Source organism: Coffea eugenioides, chromosome 2 (genome assembly GCF_003713205.1).
Source record: "Coffea eugenioides isolate CCC68of chromosome 2, Ceug_1.0, whole genome shotgun sequence".
Taxonomy (NCBI): Eukaryota; Viridiplantae; Streptophyta; class Magnoliopsida; order Gentianales; family Rubiaceae; genus Coffea; species Coffea eugenioides.
This window is the reverse complement of record NC_040036.1, coordinates 30,049,852-30,066,811: the sequence shown is the minus strand read 5'-3', so window position 1 is coordinate 30,066,811 and position 16,960 is coordinate 30,049,852. Positions and strand designations below refer to the sequence as shown.

Below are 16,960 nucleotides of genomic sequence, written 5' to 3'. Positions count from 1 at the left end.
AGACAATTTGCAAGAAACATTGTACGTTGCCACTTGTCAGATAATTAAGAAGCCACATGGCATAAGGAAAGGAAAACACTAAACCTTGCTCCTTCTTATAAACAAGGTAGATATTATATTGGACCATATTACGCAATTTTTCTGTAAACTAAGCACCAACTCCTCCTCTATCAAGTTAGGCAAACCTTGTCAACTTTTGGATCAGTTTAGGATTGCCTAAAAGTTTCATCAATTATAGAATGGTGATCGGAAACAAATTATTTGATAGATAATTTTTTCAAAAAAAAATTTCGCTTGCATCATAAACACATTTCCCAATCTACCTTTTTATATTCTGAATCATCTTTTTATCTCACATACATCATATCACAAAAAATATTACAGTAATTATTCTAAATAATTATTTGGAATAATACTCTATCCGAACAAAGTTAAACCATTTTGCCTTATTATATAGTATTGTTTGGTCTACCCCTCTTAAATTGTGAAAATCTATGCCTTTGGATAGGATATTATTTGAAATATTATTTAGAATAATTACTGTAGCACTTTTTATGATATGATATATGTGAAATAAAAACGTAATTGAAATACAAAAAAGGGAATTGAAAAATATATTTATAATGTAAATATTTCAGATAATTTTGTATCCAAGCAAATATGGCAATGTATGACTTTCACCAATGATCAAAATATCAAATAACTAATCCATCTTTTAAAATCGATCCCTCAGTAACATGATATTTCCACCAAAAAAATATATATTGAAGTAGCCAAAAACCTTTTCTGTTACTTTAAATCCAATAACAGTAAACTTCAAAGTCCCAAAAAAGAAAAGCAAATTATTTATTGTTGAGACCAACAGAAATCCATATTTACAAAAGAATCAAAAGAGTTGTGTTTCAACTACTCTCAAGGAACAAAGCAAAACCTAGAAGGCTAAAAACACCAAAATCAAAATACTAATAATAATAATCGTGAAATCACCCCCAAAATCTAGGCATAAAGTTTTATGGAAAACTATTCTACTCCTCCAGAATAATCAATCAGACTAATATTCCTGCAAGGTTGACTTCTGTCTGGTGAGAGATCTTCCATAATTAGCAGTAGGAGACGACTCTCCTCCGGCCGGGATATCCGCCAAAGCTGCCGCCATCCGCCGAATGCTGATCGACCGCGCAGGCTTGAAACTAAAGGACCTTTGTGTGTTGGAGAAGACGTTGGAAGACTGGGATAAAATAAGATACACTAGAGCTTGAACTAAAACAAACAAGCCCACTTTAAACAATACATCTCCCAAGTTTTCTACGATTTCCATGGCTAAAAATGATCGAGAAGAAAAGGGTTTTGATCAGAAGTGTAAACGACTTATGATCGAAAGAAAGAATATTGTTAAATAAGTTGAGATGAGCCTCATGCAAAACCTCCTTTTATACATGCAGCGTCGAGGAAGAAAAATGAAGTGGCGTAGTACCTCTTTGACTAGAGGCCGGGACACAGGAGACAGGAACTTTCCTGTCTGCCTGGTAATATGCACCCTAGTTGTGACTTGTAGGACTTGCTAATATTGGAGATAATCAACCAGAGGCATTGACCACTTATCCTTGTACATTTGTTGTATAAATTCCTGATCGATTTAAGTGTATCATTATGACTGGCTTTTAATGATTAAGAGCTAGAATTTGTGAGAATTTGGATTTCTTTTTTTTTTTTTTGTTGAAGTTTTAGTAGATAAAAGTGTACTACAGGGATTTGATGTATATGAAGTGCAAAAAGTAATTGAAAAATATATTTACGGAGAGCATTAAAATTTTGTCTTAGAAAATAACAATCCAAACGACTTTACATGTTTAACCATTTTCCCTCTCTCTCTTTTTTTTTTTTTTTAACTCTGATTTGCCTAATGAATAATACGTTTATTGAGAAACTCTCGTGCTAAAAGATTGACTGCAATTATAGGGCATAAAATAATAAAGTTTCAGAATATGGTCAAATGTCAATATTACGTGTTGTGTGTATTGAATAATTTTCAAGGCAACACGTAAAAAGCCCTGACAATGACGGCAAACTCGCAAGTTAGGGACACCATTACTCATTCCCCTTTTCTCTTAGTTCTTTCTTTGAAAAAAAAAAAAGAGAAGGATTTGGTGAAACGTCATTGCTCAAATCATGAGTATAAAAAGGGGTATAAATTTAAAATGGCTAAAAAATTATGTAAGTTCAGACTAGTCAGAATTATTCAAGGCGGCTTGTGTAGTGGATAGTTTAATTTCCTTTTTGATATCTCAGTTTATGATTATTTTTATTTGTGTTCTCATTCCTTTCTTTGCAATTTTAGCGACTTGGGTTGATAGTTCTAGGTGTCATGTTAAAATAGTTCTTCTAGAAATTAAATTAAAGATAGCGTCCATGATTCACCTTAGATGGTAAAGGTTTTCATGCTTTTCCTCCTAAAGTTAACAAAACAGAACCATGTTAATTATGGGGCTTTTGCTGCAATTTTACGTTATAATTTCTACCTCTTACTCTTGTATCAACTGAATTAATTACAGGCACAACTCGCAATTAGCAAAATGATAGCCAACACAAGTTGATCCAGTTAATAAGGATGAAGCACTTCATCACAAAAGATCGAGTGTTTGAATGTCGTTGTCAATATGAAAACTGTATTGGTAAGCAATCTATAAAACCGTTATAAGGGGCTTACAATCCCAAAGATATGCCCTGATGCCAAACCCACCCAACCCTTGTAAACAATATATGGTACAAAGGGCAAATCCTGACTCACGGCGGTGATTAGAGCCAAATATATTCAAACTTTTTCCTACCAAAAATTGAAAAAATGTGGTAGGCTTTGTATCAAAGATGTCTCTGTTAGAACTTTATTCTTTTGTATCCAGTACAATTTACTTTGTATTAGATTGTATTGCATCCTTTACACACCAGTTTGTTTAGGGTAACAAACTATTTACACTTTTTTGCTTTTTGCATTAGTTAAACGTTACATTTTCCTCAACTCATTTGCTTGGGGAAGTGAACTAAATTGACATTTTTTCCAACACGAACTATTTGAGATCTTAACATAGTTTAGTTAGGAGAGCAAATCATGTCAGGTCTGAATTACTTTTGGCCAACGCAATCAGTTCAAAGTTGTTCCACTTTTTTGCAGTAAATTTGAGTTCAGAAAAGAGGTCCCTTGAATATGTATTGAAAACCATAATAAAATTTTCCGTTTTGTTCTTAAGCAGGATTATAATACATCTATTTCATCGTTGCAATGGCATCCTGAAAGATATGTCCAACATACATATGCCATGTCAAAGAATCTTACATAACAAAAGAAGAACCAAGATGTTGAAAGGCTTCTTCACGCAACCAACAAACGAGATGAGATAAACGAAAAGATTTGTGAAATCCAATGCTGCACGAAAGGGAAAGGCAAGCAGCAAATCAAGAATGCAAGATTTTTTTGCTGTCATAGGATCCAATTCTTCATATTTTCCACGTCATGATGGACAAATCACAAAGCTTAAAACATCAGATATTCTCTTTTGGAAAGGGGAATATGTGCTGCAAATGCCAGAAGTGAGTCAAATTCTGGTCCAATAAGGACAGAGTTTAAGGCAGGAGCCAACCTTTGATCTTTAAAACCACATGCATCATTGACATGCTCTTCTAGGTATAAGCAATGTAGCCATCAAGTTATACCATGGTTAAAACCTGTGATTCATTCCACACTAGGAGGGGATAATGCCAAGTTATAAGAGTGAAACAGATAAAGCAACTGCCAAAACATGCTTAAGAACAAGGGCTACCCAGAAAGATAACAAATTTAAAATGTGCAGGTAAGCGTCATACTTGGCAATCGCAAGCATTCTGGAGATGACATTTGGCCATGGTGAAGAACTAAGGCAAGAGGAAATAGGGAGAGGGATAGAAAGGTCACCATAGCCTTACCAACCAAAACTTGAATAGCTTTTTAAATGATGAAATGTAACTGTCCTAAATTTTAACATCAAATCCTGCTCTATCTCGGTTTGAAAGAAAATAAATCAAAGTTTCAGGAATAATTGGTGCATACAAGTTTATTACAACCAATACTTTGACTCCTGTCAACTCTGTATCAGGAGGTGAAAATAAGAGGAGCTCTATACACTTGACATCACATTATTGCAAAGAAGCCTCATCCTTCAATGTCATTTAGACATGGCGAGGCAATTTACATGCCGGCACCTAAGAGCTATAGCCTATACATAATCTGCAGATAAAATTCAAATTATGTTAGAAGGGAAGCCTTATTGCTGCTTGAAACAATCTGCAAAAACATGAAAATTAGATAGATAAAAACAAATTCCACAAACACAAAGTTTGTGGCTCACTGGTAGCAATGCACGCATGTCAAAGACCTTCCCAAGATCACATTATTGCTTTTCTGGGAGCAAACTGATTTCAAGTAAACATGAAAGCATCCACATAGACCACCAGAACTAAAGAATAATTAGATCGTTAGAGTAACTGATCATCGCAGGAATCTTCCATATTTGCAGAAGCATCAATACACCCTAAAGTAGCAATAAAGTTATGATGAGGTGCTGGTACCAAAGCTAATGCATCAAGTCCTTCACCACAGTACAATGAAGCCGTACACAGGCATAAAACTTGTTGCCAGTATAATGTGGACGATACCCGCAGCTCATGGAATTTTACAAGCAGTGTCATAAAAAAAATATCAAGAGAAACTAAGTATAAATGCCGAAATTGTAACAGATAAAACGGGATTAAAACCTGATTGGCTGCAAGCAACTCAACCTGTGACCCAGACATACCAAACAACACTGCTTGGAGACAGTTGTAAAGAGGAAAGTTACAAAAAGAAAAAGAAAATAGTTTCTCATCCATAAATTCAGCCAGAGCCAGATTACAACTCCTAAATGCAGCACCCCGGAAACAATATACTATGTGCATTTAGAATTTACTACTATGTGCTTGCAACTTATGTGCCATGCAGAATCATGTTATCCAAATCAAAAGGTCAAAGAGTGCCTTACTTTCAACAAAGACAACATGTTAAAGAGAAATGCTGCAAACACAACCAGAATTTACTACTACATAATAGCAAAATTCAAGCTTATAATTGTAGAGTAAAAAAGTTATCCCTAGTTCTATAAGCACAGGACATGTTGAAGAGCGCAGTACCTGCAAATGGGGCTGACACACGAAAAAATTTCAGATTTTGATCATTTGTCTTTTTTAAGCTTATCTACCAAGTTCAAGACAGCCATAATTAGAGAATTACCAAGTGAACAACGGGAAAGTTATAAGCAGAAACACAATGAGTGCTGTCTGGGAATGTTTTTACTAAGACCACAAAGTCCCAAGCACAAACAAAAGCATTAGTAATTAATCTAACATGCAAAATCCAATTATATGATAAAGCTGCATAATTACAAGGCCACTCCAATACAAGCAACAGTATGCTCTTGACTCCTAGTCATTTAAGTGGGCATCAATCATCTTCATCCTAAGCAACATTGCAATCGTAAGCAGTAACATCAGTTGCTACTGGTAAATTTGAAGCTTGATGATAGCCTAGAATAATGTTTACTTTTCTCCTTTCACATAATCGAAGACAATGGGTTTTGGAGTATGTATTCTAGTGGCCAGATAATTGGCACATGTGATAATCTGTACAAAAGACTTCCCAATAATGCCATGACAAAACAGAGGCCAAAACCTCAAAAAAATATATGAAACAGATCTAAAGCTTTAAATGAAGAAATGAACCAATTTCGACATTGACTTGAATTCAACAGTCTATCCATTTTGGCAATTCACACGAATAAAACGTCCACAGTCACTTAATACCAGGCAATGTTTCCATTAACAATAATACCTGACAGGACAAAAAATCCAGGAATCAACATCACTTAACACATTTAAACACATATCACCAACATCACTTAACACATTTAACTCATTTAAACACATATCACCAACATCACTTAACACATTTAAACACAAATCACCAATTTACGTTTGAGCACCCAACAAAAGAATCAATTTTACCTCTAATCTTCTATGCAGAATGGCTTGAATAAAGACTTCCCAAAACTCAAGACCTCACAGCATCCCCCTTTATCACTGCCTCTCCACCAGCCACACCAACACCAATCTCCCCATCTCCACTTCCACTCCCGCTAGCACCGCCCTCCGTTGGCCACCTCGGCCAACTGGACACTGTCTCCGCACTATTAGCCCTCTCTACATGAGCCCCAATTCCACCACCCACACCAACACCCTCAGCCTCCCCAATCTGCGTTGGCGATAACAAAACGTCATTATCCCACTGAACCCTCCTATTCCAACTGCTACTATACTCCTCATCATCATTTCCATTGTTATACTGTTGCCTCCTCACAACATTCCTCAAAATACTAGTAAACCCGAATAAATCTTGCTCATCATCCAACAACTCATCCAACCTCGCCGCCCCAATAAAAGTCTCCCTCCCCCGTACTGCCTCATTCTTTTTCCTCTCATCAGACTCGCTAGGGAGCCTATACCTACAAACCGGGCACGAATTATTCATCTCGAGCCAGGGGACAATGCAATCAGCATGATAAGTATGATTACAAGGCAATACTTTTGCCTCAGAAGATACATGAAACTGGTCTTTACAGACTGGGCAGACTAAAGAGGGATCTAAATCAAGAAATGCAGAGTCTACAATTACATGGCTGAGGGATTCTATAGCATGTTTGGAAGCTGGGGAGTTGAATTGAGGTGGGGTGGGGTTGGTTTGGTTGGGGATGTTGTTGGCGTTGGTCATGAGGTGGTGGATGAGGCGGTGGAGATATGGGCTTTCCAGGAGGAAGGTGTCTTCGGAGGGGCTTATGGGATCCATTGGGGAAAAGGGTTCAAAGAATGATAGGGGATTTGGGTAGAGATTGGTGGGGTTGGGATGGGGAGAAGGGGTGAAGGAGTCCATTTGTTCAAGAAAGTCATGGCGGCAGTGAGGGCAGATAGGTGGAAAAGTGGTGGTGGAGGTGGTGGAAGGGGTGGAGGAGCAGAGAGGTTCGAGGAGGACACTCATGTCACATTCATGGCACCAGTAAGTCTGGTGGTGGACGGTGGTGGAGTTGGTAGCTCCGGCGACGGTGGCGGCAGTGCTGTTGTTATTGGTGGTGGTGGTGGTGGGTGGGGATATTGACATTTTTTTTTGGCGTGAGTCGCGGGGAATTAAAAAAATTCAGGAGGATTTATTTTACCGGGTAAAGGAATTTTTTGGTACTTTATTCTCAAGTGAGAGGGAAGCGGTGAAACCAAGTTAAAGATATAAAACGGAAAAAACAAGTAAAGGGGTCTCTTCCCTCATGAGCCATTTGTTCTTAGATCTAGGGTCCGTTTGATAACTCATTGCTGAAAATTAATTCATTCATAAGGGGGTCTCTTCCCCCTTGAGCCATTTGCCTGTACATCTGGTTTTAGGGTCCGTCTGATAAGTCTATTGCTGAAAATTAATTCACACGTAGCTTTTTTGGATTCATAATAAAATGTTTTACCCTTTGATATATTAAGCACTAATTTTTTTTTTGACACAAAAGATATCTAACTTACGCTGGACTATTCCTCCTACGATAATACAGAGTTCATCCAAAAAATGTACCACACGATAACCAGCGGGAGTCAAACTGATAACCTCTGACTAAAGACCCAAAGAGGTTACCATCAAACTACCCGTTGGGGCATATAAGCACTAATTAATTAGTATATATAATTTTAAGTGAAAATTTTTCACTTAATCTTTTAAATTGATTACACATACTACACCTTTCATATACATAATACACACACAGACATAAATGCATGCACACACAGCCTCTTCTATACAAATATACGCACTTAAACACCATTTTTTATTATTTCATTATTCTCTTTCTCACACACGCATACATTTTTTTCTCCACATACACAAATAAAGGCAATTTTTTTAAAAATAGAAACATAATATTTGTGCAATATTTCAATTCAGTGTCATAATCCAATTAGTTATCAAACATGTATAACTTGAACAATTTAGTAACTTAATACTTTCAACACTAATTTTCAGATTTCAGGCTTTAATTTGCAGTTTATCAAACGAGCCCTGAATTGTTAAATGACAGATTTAATACATTTGAGTGTGTAATACACTGTGTATCACATTAAGTGTCACTTATTTCTTTTCCCAACTTTCAATCTTTACCTACAAAATTCAAGTATTCCACGGTAAAGACTTTAACCAAGAATAATTTCCACAAATGTGTCCAACATTTTTTGAGAATTTTAATTAGTGACCGCTCAAACAATCCGATTAAAGAAGAGCGGACTGAAACATGTGACAAAGGTAGGGTCCATCACTATATTTTGGAAAGTGGGGTCCATCAGTTTGTCGTGCGCTGTACTGTAGGTTATTTTGGTTGGACGAGTCAACTTCATGAGTTGACAGTTCGACACTGAAAAACAATCTGTTTTAGAGAAGTAAATAACAATGAAAAGAAAGATAAACAGCGTCGCTTTGGCCGAGTGGTTAAGGCGTGTGCCTGCTAAGTACATGGGGTTTCCCCGCGAGAGTTCGAATCTCTCAGGCGACGATTTCTTTTTCCCACTTTTTGCAGTGTACACAAAAGTGAATCTACTTTTATTTTTGGTGGGATTTTGTTTGTTTAGTAGAAAGTTAATAGCTAATGGAAGAATCTGCAGGATGCTGATCAAATAAATTGAGTTAAAGCATAATTACGGAATGAGGAGTATTACGTTTTGATGCATGAAATTGAGGTCCTGGTTCTTTTGGGAAATAGTAGACACAGATAGTTGGAAAGTGTTATCATCATCCTGTATAATTGGCCATGAATCACTATCATGGGATAAAAAGTAGTTTTACATTACTTTCATGCTTTTGAGTAAAGTTTTTGCACAAGTCATATACAAATCGTAAGAGCTGTGTCTCTGTGTGGACTGTGGATGACAGTGACTTTTGCAATTGCACGACAAAAGTTAAGTTAAATGAAGTTTTATAAAATCCAAAATAATTTTGAGTATTTGATTTGAAGCCTAATTTTAGGTGTTCTTAAGCTTTTTACAGTTAACCAACTTCCTTTAGTGGAGTTGGCCACCACATTAATTGTGGGGTGGGAGGTCAAGGGTTCAAACCTTGCCTCCCATCAATGTCCCTCAATATGAGGTTTGTTCTAAATCCATACGGGTGTGTGGTGCACCCGTCTGGTTTGATGGTGGTTCAGTCCCCATTAGGTTCCCCCGGCTCAGTTGGACCATCCCATAGAGTAGGTTTCCCCTCCCCTTAGGAGTAGGAGTAGGTTAGGTTAGGCTAGATGTGCCGTTAAGCTAAAAAAAAAAAAAAAAAAAAAGCTTTTTACGGTTAAAATATATTTCATTCTTCGTATAAGGCCTAGAGGTCTTTTTGGAATAACATTCTTTTCTCTAAAATTTCTAACTCATAATCATAGATTTGATTTTTTTTTTCAAACAGCTTCTTAACTTTTGATTTTGATTGAGTGGTTTTAAAGTTGAAGCATTGTATAGCTCCTCGGTGTTGAAGTTTAACAAGAAATTATTGATGTGTATTTTCTTTTTCTTTTGGCAGGAAGAAGTACGTATGGATTCCGTTACAATCACTATTATAAGACAAAAAACATGTTTTCGATATCATAAGCTGCTTACATAGGTTCCTACAGATAACCGACCAATGCAACTTTTACACCGATAACGGAACTAAAACACACTTGTTTGGATAGGAGGTTATTTGAAATAATTACTGTAACATTTTTTTTGATGTGATATATGTAAGATAAAAAGATGATTGGAAATTGTGTTGATGATGTAAGTAGAACAAAATTTGAATTTTTTTTTTTTTTGCAAATCTTTCTATCCAAACAAACTCTTATGAAGAAGTGATTCATCCTTGTCAATTGAGCCAACTTGTACTGACATTGACGTGTATAGTTTGGTGCTGGGGATAAGACTAATACCAAGGTCCCTCCATCTATACAAGTCTAATGGATCCATGGTAGTCAAAAAGTGGAGAAATAAACCTGTAATCAAATCCAACCAAAATCCACAATGTTAGGATGAGTACAAATGAAGTGCATCAAAATAATACTACAAATAACCCATGGTGTTGCGTTTGGATTGAGCTATTTTTCAAAAATTAGTTTTCAAATACAATGCTATAATAATACACATATAAAAGCAACTCCAAATACAACTCATCCATAAAATATATCAAAAGCAACTCACAAATATATAAAAAAGAATTTAAAAACATATAAATTTTACAACATCTTTCACCTATTACAACCGCCCACTACCCCCCAACGTCACTGCCACTGCCACCATAGTCCTTCCTCTTCCTTTCTCCCTCTCCTTCCTTCTTCTTTCTTCTCCTTCCCTTTTCCTCCTCTCTTTCCCTTTTCTACCATCCCTACCCCCTCTCTTCTCCTCCTACCCTATCTGGCCTCGACTAGATTGCAACGAGGAAGAGGGGAGGGGAGGATGAAGGAGAGAGAGAAGAAAGAGGGAGGAGGGGGAAGAGGGAGGGGGTAGTGTGGTTGTAAGCCATAGTATTAATTTTTAAAAAAGACTTTAAAATTCTTTTAAATTTTAAAAGATACCTTAAAATATATTCCAAAAACCCCTTCAAAAACAGCACAAAAAATATCTACAATAAAATGTAATAGCAAAATATTTCAAAAACAGCTAATTCAAACCGCATATAAACAGTGAAAACAACAACCAATTTGAAATCCTAATTTTAACAGCGAGAGCAGCTTAAGGATAACTCCTGGCCATCTGGGCTATAACCCAACTGATTCATAATTACATGATACAACAAGTTACCTAACTTGAGCGAAACTGGGTCTGAATTGGCAGGCTTCTTTGCCTCGGCCAGGCAGAGGTGTTGCGGTTGTCCTTCTCCTTGATTTGACCCAATCTGGTAGTGGAAGACTCACATATTAATTGAGTAAATTGGCAAAATGACTAGTTAATGGTGCCTTACAAGAAATGATTCTTAGGTTAAACTTCAAACTTTGACCCAAATAATCCCTAAAAAGAAGAAAAATAACTTCAATTTCTGATATATGGGAGTCCCAAAAAAAAAAAAAAAAATTTAGACAGTGATTCAAGTCTCCAAGCTTTTAAGATGTATGCTAAATCTTTAGGTATTAAAAGAAAGATATTATTCCTTTCAAGTTTTAAGTGCTTTAGTGGTAGGGGAAAAAAGGAAAGATTATTTAATCGCCCAAAATTTCCTTTCTTCTCTTAACAGTCAAATTCTAAATCATCTTCGTCCATTAAATAAATATCTTCATTTTTTGTAAGTTTGAGGGTAACCATGTAAAGGGATATAGACCCATACAACTCTTTAAGTGGGACTAATTCCAGACCCTCTCATTCTAAAGTTACACCTAGAAATTAGTGGAACAATTGATAAGGTTTTGCGATCCCAAAATCATCATTATACAAATTGAGAAATCAAATGAATTTCAAAAGCAACAAAATTTTCAACATAATTCATAAATTGATTCCTTTATCCCTTGCCATAACAACTTTCAGAATTAAAAGGGTTTGTATTCCTTTAATTACTCGGTCAATTCCAGCTAGCATATTTCAATCTTACCAAGCTACTAAAGGATGAACCAAACTACTTGATATTTGAATTGAACTCGACTTGATAAGAATTTGTTCTAATTTGGTTCGCCAACTAATCAAACTAAGTTTGAACAACATTTTATATTGAATAATATTCAAATTCAATAAAAAAAAAAACTCATTCAAACTCGATTCAACGAATAAACAAGTTGAGTTTGAACAAATTTCAATTTGGTTAAAATAACCAAACAAGTTTTAACATTAGAATGTTGGACTTGATTGAGCTCATCTAAGTCCCTACACCTCATCCAATTATTTGGTTGGGTAACTTTCTATTAACTCTCCCATCTATATATATACTCCCTCCGTCCCGTTTTGTTAGTCTTGATTTTTTTTTCACACAGATTAAGAAAGTGTAATTAATTTGGTTGGAAACATAAATTTAGATTAATAATTTCCTAAAATACCCTTATGCTAAGATAGACTTTTCATTTATCTATGGGGAAAATACCGGTTTTCATCCCCAAACTTTAGGCACTAGACACATTTCGTCCCTCATCTTTTGGGCATGACACATTTGGTGTCTGAATTAACAAATTTTGATCAAATGTCATCCTCAAACGGTAATTTAACCAACATTTAACGGACCGTTAAGTAAATGTGGCTAACCGAAGCAAAATCAAGTGGGAAATGACGTTGTGTTCATTTCCTCTGCAAATTTCCAAGACTAAGCTCCTACTGCAAATTTCTCTGAGAGTAAACCCCCTCTTCCAATTATAAATATATAATTATAATTATATAATACATATAAATATTACTTATACTAATATTTTATATAATTATAATGTATATTAGATATTAAATTTAATCATTATATAACCTTATATTCATAATAATAAATATAATTATAATTATATAATTTATTGATATTATATACACATATATATTATAAGGGATAATTTCATAAACCTCCCCTAAATTAGCTTATGGAAAAATGGGAAAATGGATAATTTATGGAGAAAAGTCATAAAGAACTGGTGTTTTATTGGAGAACTGGTTTATTTTTATTTTATCTGATAAATAAATTTGTTTATGAAAAAATGGGTACTCTGTTCTTATAATAGAGGAAAACCATAAAGAGCTAAAGTTTTATTGGAAAACGAGTTTATTTTTATTTTATTCGATAAATAAATTTATTTATGAAAAAATGGGTACTCTGTTCTTATAATAGAGGAAAGCCCTAAAGAGCTAGTCTTTTATGGGAAAGCGATACTTTACAGAAAGTGACCGCGATTTGGTTTATGAAATTATCCGAAAAAACAATTTAGAATGAATTTGTTTATTTAATTAAATAATTATTATATATATTTACATAATGCATTATATAATTATACTAATATATTTTATGAGTATAAAGTATATTATATATTAATTATAATTTTTAGTATATTTATCATAATAAATATAAATATAATTATATAATATATTATTACTATATACACATATATATTAAAATATATGCACATATAATATACATTTATAAATATATATAAATATATTATTAGGGTATATACCCTAATAACTATAATATATTTAGGGTAATAACTATAATAACTATAATAACTATACCCTAATAACTCTAATATATTTAGGGTAATAACTATAATATATTTTTATATATATATATTTATAAATATATATTGTATGTGCATATATTTATAATATATATGTGTGTATAGTAATAATATATTATATAATTATATTTATATTTATTATTATAAATATTCTAATATATACTAAAAATTATAATTAATATATAATATACTTTATAATCATATAATATATTAGTATAATTAATATTTATATATAATATAGTTATAATTATATATTTTATAATAATATTAGTATAATTATATAATGCATTATATAAATATATATATAATAATTATTTAATTAAATAAACAAATTCATTCTAATTTTTTTTTGGATAATTTCATAAACCAAATCGCGGTCACTTTCTATAAAGTATCACTTTTCCATAAAAGACTAGCTCTTTAGGGTTTTCCTCCATTATAAGAACAGAGTACCCATTTTTTCATAAATAAATTTATTTATCGAATAAAATAAAAATAAACTCGTTTTCGAATAAAACTTCAGCTCTTTATGGCTTTCCTCTATTATAAGAACAGAGTACCCATTTTTTCATAAACAAATTTATTTATCGAATAAAATAAAAATAAACCAGTTCTCCAATAAAACACCAGCCCTTTACGACTTTTCTCCATAAATTATCCATTTTCCCATTTTTCCATAAGCTAATTTAGGGGAGGTTTCTGAAATTATCCCTTATAATATATATGTGTATATAATATTAATAAATTAGATAATTATAATTATATTTATTATTATGAATATAAATTTATATAATGATTAGATTTAATATCTAATATACATTATAATTATATAAAATATTAGTATAAGTAATATTTATATGTATTATATAATTATAATTATATATTTATAATTGGAAGAGGGGGTTTACTCTCAGAGAAATTTGCAGTAGGAGCTTAGTCTTGGAAATTTGCAGAGGAAGTTGTTGAAGTGAAAGAAAAAGGGAAAGTGAAGACAACGTCATTTTTCACCTGATTTTGCTTCAAATAGTCACATTTACTTAACGGTCCGTTAAAGGTTGGCTAAATTGCCGTCTGAGGATGACATTTGGTCAAAAATTGTTAATTCAGACACCAAATGTGTCAAGCCCGAAAGATGAGGGACGAAATGTGTCTTGTGCCCAAAGTTTGGGGATGAAAACCGGTATTTTCCCTTTATCTATGTATTGGAAAAGCTCAATGTATTCAATGTAGTGGGTTAGTATTTAATAACAATGTATTAATAACAAGATATTTAATAAGGGTATTTTAGACAATTTGAAAGATTACTACATTTCTTAATGAGAAAGTGGACTACAATTTGGGACAGACGAAAAAGGAAAACAAGACTAATAAAACGGGACGGAGGGAGTATATATTTTGTCGGCACAGACACAGGAGTGTCCGGGCCGACTAATCCCCTGCCACTTGGAGTTGAAGTTCTGGTAAGATATCCTCTGCTTTCTCATTTTATGAATTGGGCCAAACACGGCCTACAGGAATACATGAGTAGGCCCAGTAGGGTTTTCTTTTGGAGGCCAGCCGAGCGCCTAGATTTGCCAAGGCAGCGTAATTCCTCAGTTCTCCCAAGTTTAAAACCCTTCGCAAAGTTCATTTCCAGATCTTCACGCTCGCATCGGAAGCAATTTCCGACGATCAGATACGTATTTTAGTTCATCGGTCATGAGCTTTTAAATGTTTTCTGCAATTGCTTTTCTTTGGATCTTTCACAATTTTTATGAATTTGTTCCAGTAATTGAGTTTGGATGTTAGGTAGAACCATTATTGGTTAAGAAAATTGGGTTTCCTTGGAGTAAATGAGTAAAACATTCCAAGATTGATGCACTAGTTTTTTGTTTTAATTTCTTTCTGTATTTTTTTTCGTGGAAAATGGTTGTTGTTTGGGAATGAAGAGGCAACAAATTAGAGTCTCTGAATCGCTTTCTTGATAGCGTTTTCAGTGCTGTACGTTGCCGATAACGAAAATGGGGCGGAGATTCTGGCATGGGCTATTGATTTTTTTCAGGCTTATGCATTCAGATGTCCCAACATTGTAATCTTTTCAATTTTCTCAACCTTGTTCAGGTAGATTGAAACAGTTTTCCATAGCTGGTTCTGATTGAATGCACATGCAGGTTAAGAAGACTAATTTTAGGTATTTATTACACAAAGTTTGATGCTTGTTGCCATTAGGGTCTTGGAATGTTCTGAATGCAAAACTGATTATTTTAGATTATTCAGAAAAAGCTTGGTTCCTTGTCCTTTGGAATGGACAAGGGCTATCTTACATCCAAAATACCTTTAAAACTTAGGTGCCTGGTTGGAACTTGGAAGTAGGTTACACCTTGGCTGTGCCAAGTGATATTTCATGGGTGCTTATAGGAGGAAAGTTCTGATGGGTAGCATGCATTTCAATGGCCATCTTTACCAACACATGGAGCAGGTGGCGCCATGGTTTTGGTTTATGGGAAGTGTTGGATGGCTAAACTCTCGATTTAGAATTTGGTCACTTTGTCTTCTAATTTATATTTTGGTGCTACATCATGCTTGACAAGCACTGTGTTGTCCTTGAAACCCTAGCTTGTTAAGCTTTAACATTTTATAAAGAATGGAGTGCTCAAATGAATTTATTAAATGATCTTCTGTGTCATGTTTCAGTTGTGTTTTGGAAATATCTTGATCGTAAGGTAGAGATTGATTTCATATCAAGCATATGAATATTCCAACAGCAATTTTAAGATGCATAAAAGCCGTTGATCTCACACGTGTTCACACTGAGAGTGTGAACACGTTCAGGTTCATCATTTGCCATCTGTTTTACTATTTGTACATCAAATTTGCTTGTTTGTGGAAAGGATTGCTGTCGTTTGGTTGCTGAATTATTAAATTGTCTTCAGTATAGTTGGATTCTCTGCATTTATTAATTGTGTAGTTCCTTGCGAATACCCGATGATCAATGCGTCAGCTGGGTATTTGCTATTTGAGGTAAAACTATGGATAAAGGAGAGTAATGCATGGGGAGTTATGCAAATGCCAAAGTCTTACTACTTCCTGCCCTTCGTTATTGTGTAATTCGTTAAATTGACTCTGTTGAAGGATTTTGCACTTGAAGATGTTTTATGGTCACCCTGCAAATTGAACTGATGAGGTGCATATGGCATTCTTGCTTAGTTTCCTGTTTTAAATGATTGCTTCCTAGACTCTATAGCTAATCTCTGATTGTTCCACAGGGCCACAACTGAATAGTCTGTGATCTCCATGTACTAAATGAAGTTGATGTATCATCTTAATCATTCAGATATCCAGTTTCAGATCATTGTTCTGCGAAAGTCTCAGATTGAGCCGAATGTGGATTCTGTTAGGACTTGTGACAGTTAAAAAAATCGACATTGTAATTCTGCGTTGGATAACCTATCAGGTTTAATGTTTTGCTAAAGATCTCATGTTAATGCACATGGATGGTTCATGCCTTCAATTTTCAGGTTAAAGCTTTGCAGTGGCTCTTGTAGACAAATTCCTGATTGAACCTTTGCATACAAGCCTACTGCATCAACTCATAGGACGCAATACACAGTTGAGGACGGAGATGAACTAGTACCGCAAATCATCTACCCTTCAAGCATATGACTAATATGGACACATAATTTGAATGCATCCTAGTA

At 34.4% G+C, this 16,960-nt stretch overlaps 2 protein-coding genes and 1 non-coding gene across 4 annotated transcripts; 1 reads left to right on the top strand and 2 right to left on the bottom strand.

Annotated features, from left to right (window-relative positions):
• Positions 1–1,051: 1,051 nt before the first annotated feature.
• On the bottom strand, positions 1,052–1,318 carry LOC113759433. The gene has a single exon (XM_027302009.1). It carries the CDS (start codon positions 1,316–1,318, stop codon positions 1,052–1,054), a length of 267 nt encoding a protein of 88 aa, XP_027157810.1.
• Positions 1,319–3,922: 2,604 nt separating this feature from the next.
• Positions 3,923–7,379, bottom strand: LOC113762127 (E3 ubiquitin-protein ligase RING1-like). Of its 2 annotated transcripts, none has more exons than XM_027305415.1 (2): positions 6,067–7,378; positions 3,923–4,258 (listed from the first exon to the last, which is right to left on the bottom strand). In XM_027305415.1, exon 1 carries the CDS (start codon positions 7,211–7,213, stop codon positions 6,113–6,115), a length of 1,101 nt encoding a protein of 366 aa, XP_027161216.1. In that variant the 5' UTR covers positions 7,214–7,378; the 3' UTR covers positions 3,923–4,258; positions 6,067–6,112. The 2 variants fall into 2 exon arrangements, with proteins under 2 accessions (XP_027161216.1, XP_027161217.1); XM_027305416.1 differs by lacking the exon at positions 3,923–4,258 and adding an exon at positions 4,266–5,260 and having other exon boundaries at positions 6,067–7,379.
• A 1,172-nt stretch (positions 7,380–8,551) lies between these two features.
• On the top strand, positions 8,552–8,633 carry TRNAS-GCU. The gene has a single exon. It is a non-coding gene; the product is annotated as a tRNA-Ser (tRNA).
• The last annotated feature ends 8,327 nt before the right edge of the window (positions 8,634–16,960 follow it).